The sequence below is a fragment of the Carcharhinus amblyrhynchos genome, chromosome 6 (assembly GCF_965287045.1).
Source record: "Carcharhinus amblyrhynchos chromosome 6, sCarAmb.v2.hapA, whole genome shotgun sequence".
NCBI classification, from domain to species: Eukaryota; Metazoa; Chordata; class Chondrichthyes; order Carcharhiniformes; family Carcharhinidae; genus Carcharhinus; species Carcharhinus amblyrhynchos.
In genome coordinates, this window is record NC_137329.1 from 22,490,163 (window position 1) to 22,503,930 (window position 13,768).

A 13,768-nucleotide genomic window follows, 5' to 3' on the forward strand; every position below is an offset into this window, starting at 1 on the left:
ATCTTGCAGAGGTTGCTGTGGCAGGGTTGTGTGGTGTCGTGGTCACTGATTCCTGAAGACTGGGTAGTTTGCAGCGGGCAATGGTCAGTTTGAGGTTGTGTGGTTGTTTGAAGGCATGAAGTGGGGGCGTAGGGATGGCCTTGGCAAGATGTTCGTCTTCATCAATGACATGTTGAAGCCTCTGGAGAAGATGTTGCAGCTTCTCCGTTCCTGGGAATTACGGGAGGATGAAGATTATTCTGTCCACCATGTCACGTGTTTGTCTTCTGAGGAGATCAGTGCGGTTTTTTGCTCATAAGAACAGGATATGGCGCTCGACTCATCGATCGACAGTTCCAACGCGCCACAGCGGAAAACCACACCGACCTCCTCAGAAGACAAACATGGGACATGATGGACAGAGTACCCTTCGTCGTCCAGTACTTCCCCAGAGTGGGGAAGCTACGACATCTTCTCCAGAGTCTTCAACATGTCATTGATGAAGACAAACATCTCACCAGGGCCATCCCCACACCCCCACTGCTTGCTTTCAAACAACCGCACAACCTCAAACAGACCATTGTCCGCAGCAAACTACCCAGCCTTCAGGAGAACAGTAACCACAACACCACATAACCCTGCCACAGCAACCTCTGCATGACATGCTGGATCATCGAGACGGATGCCATCATCTCACGTAAGAACACCATCCACCAGGCACACGGTACATACTCTTGCAACTTGGCCAACGTTGTCTACCTGATACGCTGCAGGAAAGGATGTCCCAAGGTATGTTATACTGGGGAGACCATGCAGACGCTACAACAACAGATGAATGAACACTGCTCGACAATCACCAGGCAAGATTGTTCTCTTCCTGTTCGTGAACACTTCAGCAGTCACGGGCATTCGGTCTCTGATCTTCGGGTAAGCATTCTCCAAGGCGGCCTTCATGACACACGACAGTGCAGGGTCGCTGAGCAGAGACTGATAGCCAAGTTCCGCACGCATGAGGACAGCCTCAACTGGGATCTTGGGTTCATGTCACACTATTTGTAACCCCCATGACTTGCCTGGACTTGCAAAATCTCACTAACTGTCCTGTCTGGAGACAATACACCTCTCTTTAACCTATGCTTAATGCTATCTCCACTTACATTGTCTGTACCTTTAAGGCTTGATTAGCTGTAAAGACTCGCATTCTAACCAGTATTTTGTAAACTGAGTGTGTGTCTTTATCTGCCCTGTTTGTGATCAGAAATCCCCACTCACCTGATGAAGGGGCTAGTGGTGTTTGCTACCAAATAAACTTTAACCTGGTGTTGTGAGACCTCTTACAGAGACAGAAACACCAGAGAGAGAAAAACACAAGCAGGGATTCTCCGACTCCACCCTTGGCTGGGATTCTCCGGCCTGACTGTGATGAATGAAGATTTAGCTGAAAGCCAAATTTTCCGTTTTCCCTGGCAGCAGTTGCAGACCGTGCGAGACCAGAGAATTCCAGCCATAGGGTTAATGAAGACAATTCCTCCAGGCTCTCTGAAAATAGGCCAGGATTCTCAACATTCTGGACACAGGCACAGCTTCAGAAGCCAATGGCCCTTTATCATTCCCCCGGTCAACAGTTGCAAAAAGCTTCTGTCTTTAATTGTAAACTGTTTTTGTTCCAATCAGTTATTACAGTGTCGTATTGACTTTCCATTGCAGAATTAAGTTGACTGAAGGGAGTCGGTTGACATCCACTTGGCAATCACTGACATTGGCTCTTAACCACTGCTGCAGAAGCTGAACATTTAAAAGCAAAGGACGCTCCATCTCTGGAGCGAGGTTTTAAGCTGGTTTGGAATAGTAAAAAATACATTTTGTTTGTGCAACTTTTTAAAGAAATGGCCCCAACAGCCCGAATGAACAGCAAATGTTTCTTCTATACCTGGTTATGTCCATCTGAGTGTGGACTCATCTGTCTGCACCCATGACCCGCAAATATCAATGGGATGAAATAGCTACTTCTTAATTGATGAAAAAAATTTGCTAAGATATCTCCCTACGCTTCTTGAATATGTGAACTAAAGTACCCAGCAAAGCAGAGCAGGGTTTTGGTGGAGGGGGGAGCAGTCTTGGTTTAAAGTTTAAGGTTTATTTATTAATGTCACAATTAAGCTTACATTAACACTGCAGTGAAGTTACTGTGAAAATCCCCCAGTCTCCATACTCCAGCACCTGTGAGAATTTAGCATGGCCAATGCACCTAACCAGCACGTCTTTCAGACTGTGGGAGGAAAGCGGAGCACCCGGAGGAAACCCACGCAGGCACGAGGAGAACGCGCAAACTCCGCACAGACAGTAACCCAATTGGGAATCGAACCCGCGTCCCTGGCGCTGTGAGGGAGCTGTGCTAACTATTTTGCCGCTTCAACTGATGTCTGACAGCGCAGGACACTCTCAGCACTGCACAAAGTATCAGCCTAGGTTGCTTGTTGGGATGGGAATTGAGGTGCCAGCCACCACTGGGAAAAAGCTAACCTTTCAATCAAAAGCCAAATGTTAGAACGGTAAACTGAAAGGGGCAAGTGCTGAAAAACACTCAGCAGGCCCGTGGAGAGAGAAACCGAGTTAACGGGCAACACTTTACTGTGGGCTTCTGGACCCTGACATCGGGCTGGAAATCTGGTTCCGAGTCTGCCTTTTGTTGGCAGTGGGATCAGCTTGAAGAGTTATCTGCTGGCAACCTGCAGGCTTTCCCCTCGGTTAAGGGTGGCGGGCAGGCAGTTGACGTTGCTGGTCCCTTCAGAGGACTGGCAGCGCTGAAGCCTCAGCAACGCCAGCAGGACTTGCCCTCACAGAGGCAAGTATCAATTAAAGTTTAGGGGGCTGAGGAGCTTCGCTACGCGGCATGTGGGAAACACCTCTGGTGGGATCATTGGGGCCGTGGAGCCTGTCTTTCGAGTTTGCAGCCCTGGCTTTGTGGCTTGAAGCCTCTGATTCTGAATATTAACTGGGCTGCCGTAGGGAGGCTTCCTTCCTGGAGTTGTTGGCCTCCCCATGTGATAGAGCAGGGCTGGGTGTGTGGAAGGGTCAGTGATGGGAGGTGATTAGTAATTGGGATCCTAATGATGCCGTTCGAGTGGGAAGCCAACCCGCCTCGCAGCTCATTGTTGGGAAACATCTCCGGCCATGGGGACTGCTTTGGGAAACTGTCCCGAGATCTATTTTATCTGCTGTCATTTCCTCTGCTCCTGTCAGCTGGAGGCTGTTTAGATGTAGACTCACCTTGCTGGTCAATGACCATTCATCAGAGTTGACATTCGGAGCTTTACATCCAAGGACACACTTGTGAAGTGTTGTCGCTGATGGAATGAATGAAACATGATGGTAGATGAGTAGGTAGAACCCCCATGAAATGGTTTCATAGAATCATAGAACCCTATAGTGCAGAAAGAGGCCATTCGGCCCATTGAGTCTGCACCGAACACAATCCCACCCAGGCCCCATCCCCACATCCCTACACATTATACCCACTAATCCCCCTAACCTGCGCATCCCTGGACACTAGGGGACAATTTCTTAGCATGGCTAATCAACCTAACCCGCACATCTTTGGAATTTCCTGAGGTATCATTCGGAGAGCCTGAAATTGAGATAGAAAGGTGTAAGAAGGGGGAAGGGCAGGTTTTCCAGTCAAGGCTTGCTCCATCTTTGCCTACCCACATGATGTAGAGATTCTGGCATTGGACTGGGGTGGGGACAATAAGAAGTCTCACAACATCAGGTTAAAGTCCAGCAGATTTATTGGAATCACCAGCTTTCGGAGCACTGCTCCTTTATTAGGTTAGTGACACTCACCCGAGGAAGGAGCAGCGCTCCGAAAGCTGGTGATTCCAAATAAACCTGATTTACCTGACTTGATGCAGGTCATGGATCACCCCTTTTGGCCCTCCTCGCCATGGTGAGCCAATGAGGCATTGAATTACCAATCAAAGACAGTCATCGGCTAAAATGTAAAAGGAGTCAATTTATTTTATTAAGCAAGATAAAGGGCCCAAAGTCAACAATGTGGGGACTCTAGTAATGTTGGAAAGCAGAGAAAAGAATTCAGCCAAGTTTGGGTTATTCAATTGGAAGTTAGAGGGGAATGTATTGAGACCTGGGGAATAATGAGTTTACGCTTAGAGATAGTGCCAACGCCAAGTAGGGATATAGGGGTAGGGCCTGAGTGGGATTGTGGTTGGTGAAAATTCAATGGGCCAAATGGCCTCTTTCTGCACTGTAGGGTTTCTATGATTCTAAGTAATTCCATTAGCAATGAGAAAGGAGCAGGCATTGCGCTGCTGCTTGACTTTGTACTCTAAACCCTGGGGCAAAGAGACTGGTTGACTAATTACTCAACCTGTCAGGGGAAACCAATAAAGTTATGGAAATTATGCAAACAATAATCAGTAACCACCTCGAAGAATTGGCCTTTAAGTGAAAATTAAATCAATCAGTTGCAAACCCTTCTGTGAGTGATCTACCCTTGTTCACTTGACAGGAGATGTAGCTCTCTGACTGAATTAGAGTAATGTACTGTTACATTCCCACTTAGACCAGCCACCAACCACACCCCCCTCCACCCATCTCCAATAACATCCTCCTCTAACCTTTCCTAAGCCTGGGGACACTGGCTAATTCACGGTGCTGAGTTCTGAATATGAGACTTCATTCTTGATCTACCACAAGGACAAAATATCATACAATTAAAAAAAAAATTCTTTCCTGTTTTCAATTATTTGCATGGCCTTTCCCTTCCCTACCTCTTTAACCTCCTTCAGCCTTGCAACCCTGTGAGGTACCAGTGCTCCTCCACCTCTGGTCTCATGAGCACCCGCAGTTTTAATCATTCGACCATTGGCGGCAATGCCTTTAGTTGCCTCGGCCCTTAGCGTTCTACACCAGAAAGCCAGTTGGTGAAGAGTAGGATCTTTGCACATGTTTGTATTTATCGGCCCATCAAGTCTGCATCGACAACAATCCCATCCCGCTCCCCCCCCCCTCCCCGTAACCCCACACATTTATCCTGCTAATCCCTCTAACCTACACATCCCAGGACCCTAAAGGGCAATTTAGCATGGCCACTCAACCTAACCTGCACATCTCTGGAGTGTGGGAGGAAACCGGAGCACCCGGAGGAAACCCGCGCGGACACAGAGAGAACATTCAGACACAGAGAGAACATGCAAACCCCCCCACAGACAAGTGACCCAGGCTGGGGATTGAACCAGCGTCCCTAGTGCTGTGAGGCAGCAGTGCTAACCACTGTGCCACCGTGCTGCCCTGTTTTTTGCTGAGTGTTTTGTGATAGAAGGCTCTGAGACAGATCCCATGACACGATTCCCCAGAGGCTGCTCATCGCACATTCCATTTTGTCACTTCCAGCTGTGCAGGCGACCACAACCATGCTTTCCCTCCGGGCCCACGTCCAAACTTTCCCAGATGCCTGGATCCTTGGGATGTGCGTGCATTCCATAGAGTCCGTACAAAGCAATTTTCAAGATAAACTCCCTGGAAGTTTAGAACATGAAAGACTTGCATTTACATAGCGCCGTCCCAGCCGGGGCTTTTGAGGTGTTGTCACTGCAACATGGCAGGAAGTACAGCAGCCTGTTTCTACACAGCAAGCTCCTACAGGCAGCAAGGTGATCACGGCAGATAATCTGATTTTAGTGAACTGGACAATGCTGCTGAAACCTGTTCTGTGGGCAATCAGCACTTGTGGATCAGTGTGTTCACAAATATCTGAAATTGAGAATCTACTGACGACTCTGAAACCATTGCAGATTGTCAGAAAAACCCATCTGGTTCACTAATATCTTTTAAGGAATGAAATCTGTCTTCCCTATCTGGTCTGGCCTACATGTGATTCCAGCGCCACGACAATGTGGTTGGTTGACTCTCAACATGCACTCTAAGGGCAACTAGGAATGGGCAGCCAGCGATGCCCACGTCCCACAAATGAATAAAAAAATTAATTCAGTCTTAACTGCGCTCAAGGAGTTTGCAGCTTGTGAGTTTTGAATGACTGAAAGCATCTAACAGGACTACTTGAACAACAGTCAATAAGTTCTCCTGCAGATCAGGTCAATAGTAATCACTCTGTTCATCATGGCATTATCTTGCTTGCCTTGAAGCTGTGTTGACGGGATTTTACTATGCCCTGTTTGGCTGCCTTGTTTCTGACATTACAACACTTCATCCACTTAGGAAGTACTTCATTGGCAGGAAAACGCTTCTGGACGTCTTGAGGTTTTGGAAAGCGCTCGATAAGTGCAATCCTTTTTTCGTGTTACAAACATTGGCTGGGATTTTCTGATCCCACCTGGGATGTGTATGAGAAGTGGAGACGACTTGTCATTGGCAGGAGTTCGATAGTGTTTTGCTCGCCCACTCTGCCACCAGGGATCCACCCTTTGGGGGCGGAAGGAGGAGGGGATCGCTTAGGGTGGGACTGAAAGATCCCACCGGTGGGAAGGGCTGGAATATCCCGCCCTTTGTTTTTTTTTTCAGTGTGCTCTGGGCTTGAGAATTACAGATAGGCTGTACTTGGGGAAACAGTGGTGTTGGGTTGAGCCTGTTTTGACATGTTTCAGAATATTATAAGAGTATGAAGCTTCACATTCCAGCTGGTGAAGGAGAGAGAGAATTATGTGAAATGTCAGTAATGGAGATAGATCTGGATTTGTCATTCCTTGACTGCTGGAATGGGAAGAAGATAAATACTCAATTATTTTGGCATTCAGATGAGACTGAAATAATTTAGGACTGAATGTGGAATGATTGAATTGTAAAGTAAAAATGTGGGTGGGAATTCTCCGGCTGGTCATGCCTCACCGCTGCTGAAAGCGAGAATGGAGAATTTGACACTCAGCCAAATCTTCATTCACTGCAGCAGAGAATCCGGCTGCCATGAAGGACTTGCATTTATATAGTGGCCAGAATGTTACGGCCATTCAAGCTGGTGGGATTTTCCCATCCCGCTGCCGTCACCGGAGACTTGGCTGGGTGCCAAATTCTCCAACTCTGCTGCAGTGGGAGCCTGGCGTGAACAGACTGTAAGATCACTCCCAGTGGCTTTCAGACCTCAAGATTTCTCAAGCATTTTATAACCCATCAAAGATTTTTGAAGCATCGTCACTGTAAAGCAGGAAGCACTGAATCTAATTTGCACACAGCAAGCTCCCACATACAGCAATGCAATTTTATTTTATTCTTTCATGGGATGTGGGCAAGATCAAAATTTGTTGCCATTCATAATTGTCCTTGAGAAGGCAGTGATGAGCTACCTTCTTGAACTCCTGCAGTTCATAATGCTGTCAGCAAAGGAGTTCCAAGATTTTGACCCAGCGACAAGCGAAGGGGCAGCGACACAGTTCTGAGTTAAGATGGCATGATTTGAAAGAGAATTTACAGATGGTGTTCATAGATTTTGGGCAGTGAAGGAGGTGAGTTACTTGGCTCAGAATTCCCAGCCTGTGACCAGCCCTTGTAGCTACTTTATTAATATGAAGTTAAAATTTATTTATTAGTCACAAGTTGGCTCACTGAAATTGCTGTGAAAATCCCTTAGATGCCACACACTTGTTCGGGTACGCTGAAGGAAAATTTTAGCCTGGCCAATGCACCTTACCAGCCCATATTTCAGACTGTGGGAGGAATCTGGAGCACCCAGAGGAAACCGGAGCACCCAGAGGAAACCCACGCAGACACAGGGAGAACGTGCAAACAGACAGTGACCCAAGCCGGGAATCGAAACCAGGTCCCTGACGCTGTGAGACAGTAGTGCTAACCATTGTGCCACCACGCTGCCCTCATATTATAACTTGGCCAGCTCAGTTTCTGGTCAGTGGTATCCCTCACTAAGTGGAGATTTCACAATGATAAAGCCCTGGGATATCAGTAGGAGTTGATTAGATTCTCTCTTGTTCGAGATGGTCATTGTCTGGCACTTGTGTGGCATGAGTCCCTTTTCAGCCCCAGCTTAGATATTGTGCAGGTCTTGTTGAAAACATGGATGGCTTTTTAATAAATCTTTCTGTTCTTTCTGACCCAGTGCTCCAGTTTGTGAGTACAACGGACATTATCAAATTCTGCAGCTTTGTTCAGGCCATGGAGGCAAGACTGCGGAGAGCGTTTGAGGAAGCTGCATCTCGGGCCACCAACTTCAAAAGTAACTTAAGCGTTCAGGTAAAACCTTCTTGTTTTGACGGGCAGCGGTTTTTCTTCCCCTTCTTTGCGAGGGAGCATGGCAGAACAAACAGCACTTTTAGGTGAAGCAGTGTTGACTTCAGTACTTGCGGCATTTTGCTTTGGAAGTGTAGTGTGTAATGATTTCTGTAGTCGAGTGCGCTGTGCTTAAATTACATTGTACCAGGATTGTAACAGTCTGTGTTCCATGTGTGGCCTTATTGTAATTCCATTATCTGTGTTGCAGCACCCCTTGCAGAGTCACTCCAAACCTCTATGATTACAATATCCCACTCTCCCTATTGGTTTCTCTCAAACTTTGCCTCTCTCTCTTTGTTTCTCTTTCCCCAACTCTCAACCTCTGATTTCCTCCATTTTTGCCTGTCTCTGTTTCTCTCTTTTCCTAATGTAGAATCATAGAATCCCTACATAAAGAAGGAGGCCATTTGGCCCATCGGGTCTGTACTGACCACAATCCCACCCATTCCCTTGACACAATTTAGCATGGCCAATCAACTTAATCTGCACATCTTTGGACTGTGGGAGGAAACCAGAGCATCCGGAGGAAACCCACGCAGTCGCAGGGAGAATGTGCAAACTCCACACAGACAGTGACCCGAGGCTGGAATTGAACCTGCCTCCCTGACACTGTGAGATAGCAGTGCTAACCACTGTGCCACCTTGACTACTCTTCTTTCTCTGTCTCCCTTTATATTTCTCTTCGTAGAACAATAGAATTCCTACAGAGAAAAAGGAGGCCATTTGGCCCAAAAAGCCTGCACTGACTCTTACCCAGGCCTACCTTCCTGCCATATTCCCATAACCCTGCATTTACCATGGCTAATCCACCTAACTACACATTTTTGGACAATAAGGGGCAGTGTAGCACGGCCAATGTAACTAACCTGCACATCTCGGTCTACCCTCTCTGCCTTCCTCTTTTTGTTTCTCTGTGCTCTATCACTGCCTGTCACTTTCTCTGTATATCCCTCTCTCCATTTCCCCTATCATTCACTCCATGTCTCTCTCTGTTCCCTATTTCGTCTTTTTATCCTGAGTGTTTGTTCTTTGTCTTTGTTTCTTTCTCTTTCATTCCTTGTTCCATTGAGTGTTTTCTCTCTCTGTCTCTCTCTGTTCTCTTGCTCTGTGCTTCTCTCTGTGTGGACAAGATTTTCCAGCTTCGCTCGTCCCAAAACCTGAAAAACTTGCCCAAGGTCAACAGGTTGGACCCTCTGCCCGCGACAATTCCCGTGGCAGGTGGGATTGAAAAACTCCCCCTGGGTCCCCTCTGTTCTCTTTCTGCTTTTCTTTCTAAGTCTCTCTCTTTCATCAGAAAAGAAAATGCTGGAAAATCTCAGCAGGTCTGGCAGCATCTGTAAGGAGAGAAAAGAGCTGACGTTTCGAGTCCAGATGACTCTTTGTCAAAGCTGGGCACATCTGGACTTGAAACGTCAACTCTTTTCTTACAGATGCTGCCAGACCTGCTGAGATTTTCCAGCATTTTCTCTTTTGGTTTCAGATTCCAGCATCTGCAGTAATTTGCTTTTATCTCTCTCTTTCACTATTTGTGTCTGTCCTTCTCTCTCTTTTTTGTCCCCTTTCTTGTTTCCTCTGCATCTCTCCCTGTTCTCTTGGGGTGTGTGTGTGTGTTTGTGTGTGTATTATGTAGGAATTACCAATTTTTCTGCAGGACAAGCGAACACCCCTTCATCATTTGCTGCTATTATTTCAGCAAAGGACCTGAAGTTTCTGCTGCCTTAGCCCATCTTCCACATCATGATTTATTTTCTTGCTGCTCTGAGTCTCTTTTGCTTTGTTTCTTGCCCTCAGCATCAGTTGATATGCAAATTACTGCATTATTTTGTACCTGGGTATTGTTGTACCTTGAAGAACTGCATTCACTGCAACACAGATTGCAACGACAATGGGGGGACTTAATCATTTTAACAATTGAAGGTGTTTAGTCAGATTTATTAATACCACAGAGAAGAATGGAATGAATTAGAAGCGTGACTGGGAGCTGGGTTCAACCACAGCTCTTGTTTCTCTTAAATCTGCACAATATAAAGTCGTGAAAACTGCTGAGAGAAATCCAAAGGTGAGCTATTCTGGAGAGTACAGTTGGCCCATCTAGGCTGCATGACTTGTATTATTCAGTAGGCTAAGAGTTGCCCTAGACAATAAGCTTGTTCCTGTCTTATGCTTAAATCTAGCAGTCAGGCTGTGGGTTTACCAATCATGTTAGTAAGCTGCAGACTGCAACACTTCAGTTAACTCCCCACAGCTGACCTTCATAGCGAGGGGGATTGAATATAAAAGTAGGCAGGTCTTGCTGCGGCTGTATAGGGCATTGGTGAGGCCGCAGCTGGAGTACTGTGTGCAGTTTTGGTCGCCGTACTTACGCAAGGATATTTTGGCCTTGGAGGGAGTGCAGAGGAGGTTTACTAGGCTGATACCGGAGTTGAGGGGATTGAGCTATGAGGAGAGGCTGAATAAACTAGGCTTGTACTCGTTAGAGTTTAGAAGAATGAGGGGAGATCTCATTGAGACGTATAAGATGATGAATGGGATGGATAGGATAGAGGTGGAGAGACTCTTCCCGCTCAGAAAGGACAGTAGGACTAGGGGGCACAGCCTCAAGATAAAGGGGGGGGCGGTTTAGAACAGAGTTGAGGAGGAACTTCTTCACTCAAAGGGTGGTGAATCTCTGGAATTCTCTGCCTGTTGAGGTGGTGGAGGCTGCCTCGCTCAATATTTTTAAGACGCGGGTTGATGGGTTTTTGATAAGCGAGGGGATTAAGGGTTATGGGGAGAGGGCGGGAATGTGGAACTGAGCCACGACAGATCAGCTATGATCTTATTGAATGGTGGGGCAGGCTCGAAGGGTTAGATGGCCTACTCCTGCTCCTATTTCTTATGTTCTTATGAAATATCAACCAACGAGCTTTTGGATAAAATAGATGACCCATTGGAGCATAGGAAATTGATGTAAAAATGACCTTGTTGTCTCCTTAACGTTTTCAATGGATTGTTAAGTAGGAGCTAAAGTGCTGTGATCAGTGAAGATGTTTTTTGTGCCATTAATGCAAATAAAGGCTGCTTATCTGCATTAAAACACTTCGGGCCTTAGCTGTTCATATTGCTTTGTAAGAAAGTAAAGTTTATTTAGTGTCACAAGTAGGGTTACATTAACGCAGCAATGAAGAGCCAATGAAGCAGATACGATGGTGACTTTTAAGGGGCGTCTTGACCAATACATGAATAGGATGGGAATAGAGGGTCCCCGGAATGGTAAGGGGTTTTAGTTCAGTAGGGCAGCATGGTCAGTACTGACTTGGAGGGCCTGTGCTGTAATTTTCTTTGTTCTTTTGTTCTTTGAAGTTACTGTGAAAATCCTCTGACGCCTGTTCGGGTTACACTGAGGGAAAATTTAGCATGGCCAATGTGCCTAACCAACATGTCTTTTGGACTGTGGGAGGAAACCAGAGCACTCAGAGGAAACCCACATAGACAGGGGAGAACGTGCAAACTCTACACTGACAGTGACCCAAGCTGGGAATTGAACCTGGGTCCCTGCTGCTGTGAGGCGGTAGCAGAGCTAACAATTGTGCCACCTTGCTGCCACAGGTAGCCTTCTGTAGGTTTCTTTGACCTACTCCACACCCTGGGTCAAATATTCATCCCTCAATGAGAATACCCGCTCATTTGTCACATTTCTGTTTTTGGGATCTTTCTATGCACAAATTGTCAGTTGTGCTTCATTAATTTCAACAGCAGCTGCACTTCCAAGGAGTGTCATTGGCCATAAAACACTTTGGGACATCCAGAGGTCCAAGTAAAAGATGGCATATAGCAGCTAATACCCAGGTTGAGCACGACCGACAATTTGTGCACAGCAAGATCCCAAAAACCAGAAATGTGACAAATGAGCGGGTAATCTAATTGAGGGATGAATATTTGACCAGGGTGTGGAGTAGGTCAAAGAAACCTACAGAAGGCTACCTGTGGCAGCAAGGTGGCACAATTGTTAGCCCTGCTACCACCTCACAGCAGCAGGGACCTGGGTTCAATTCCCAGCTTGGGTCACTGTCTGTGTAGACTTTTATTGGCATTCTTGGAGAGCATCGTATGACGTGTGAAAACACGAAATGGTTCAAGGAGGACAATTTGGGCTAAGCAACAAATAGTGGGCCACATCCCATTAATGAATTAACAACCTTCCTTTTTTCTGTGCCTTCAGTTAGTTAGTACTCCAGCTCACCCCACACTACCCACAATCCAACCACAGACATGTACCCTCTCCCTATTTAAAACCAGGGGTATGGACCTGAAATGTTCTCATGCATCCCCAGTTTGATCTGAATCCATGTGTGTGCACATTTTGGTTGCTGTTCTGGATCTGAGCCTGGATTATCAACCTTCACTCTCTTGTCTTTATCTTCGCATCCTCTGACCCAAACTTTCGCTGTCAGATCGGGTGTGCCTCTATGAACTCCACTGTCTGTCTGGAAGTTGGATTATTGGTCTGTGAGAACAGGGGTCAGGGTGTGCAACAAGGAAGTAGTGAGGAGACTTGTGGGTGCAGAGGCGAGCTGGGCAGGGAGTTGTTTTAAAGTTATTTATTAGCATCACAAGTAGGCATAGTTTAACACTGCAATGAAGCTACTGTGAAAATTCCCTCAAGCATCCAGCACTCTGTCCAAAAACAAAAAAAATTAAAACATTAAATATCTCTCCAGCCCTCACACTCCCCCACCGCCCCCCCCCCCATCTCCATCTATGCCAACCAGTGGCTCTCTCCTCACTTGTACAACCCCACGTACCTTCCATGCCAATCTGTACCCACCCCATGGCCCTATTAGTTGATGTACCAACTTATGTCCTTCCATCCACACCCATGGCCCTTTATACCCCTCTTCCAGCTCATGCCAACCCATGCCTTTCACCTACCACTCCAACTGAGCTAGTACCCACCATGGGTACACCTCATTACCCACGTAGTAGTGACAAAATAAAGCTCTGTGCCAGGGCATTGTATTGACTTTATAGCCCCACATCAAAGACCCTATAACCACTTGTAGCTGTCAATCAAATTGTAAAATGGTACGTCCTCTATTGTGAAAATGAATGTCTGCGAGTTCAGTCATGCAGCCCTAACCCGTAATGGATACTCTCAGGCTTAAGTCAACAGACAGAGTGAAAGAGCAAACAATTATGTAGTTTGAAGCGTTCCAGATATTTTTTCAAAGATTTAATGGGCTGGACTTTTAAATGATTTGACAGCTTGATAGGTTCCTTTGACACATGTGTCTGACATTCTTGACAGGTGCTTTGACTCGTGTTTCTGACAACTTTGAAGGGTTCCATTGAAAGGTGTTTCTGACAGTTTTGACAGTTGATTTTGATAGGCCAGTTGACCATTTCAATGAGCTTGACAGTAATGAGTTTCAGCATTCCTTACTCACATTTATACCCATTTGTGGGACATGGGCATCATTGCTGGCTGGCCAGGACTTATTGCCCATGGCTAGTTGCCCAAGAGCAGTTGAGAGTCAACCACATTGCCATGGAT

The 13,768-nt window shown here is 46.4% G+C and overlaps 1 protein-coding gene across 1 annotated transcript in view; it reads left to right on the forward strand.

Annotated features, from left to right (window-relative positions):
• kiaa1549la (KIAA1549-like a) overlaps nucleotides 1-13,768 on the forward strand; it is a 284,087-nt gene that overhangs the window by 88,613 nt on the left and 181,706 nt on the right. Inside the window, exon 6 of the mRNA XM_080191561.1 lies at nucleotides 8,063-8,196. Coding sequence (XP_080047687.1) covers nucleotides 8,063-8,196 — 134 coding nt within the window. The remainder of the gene's footprint in view (nucleotides 1-8,062; nucleotides 8,197-13,768) is intronic.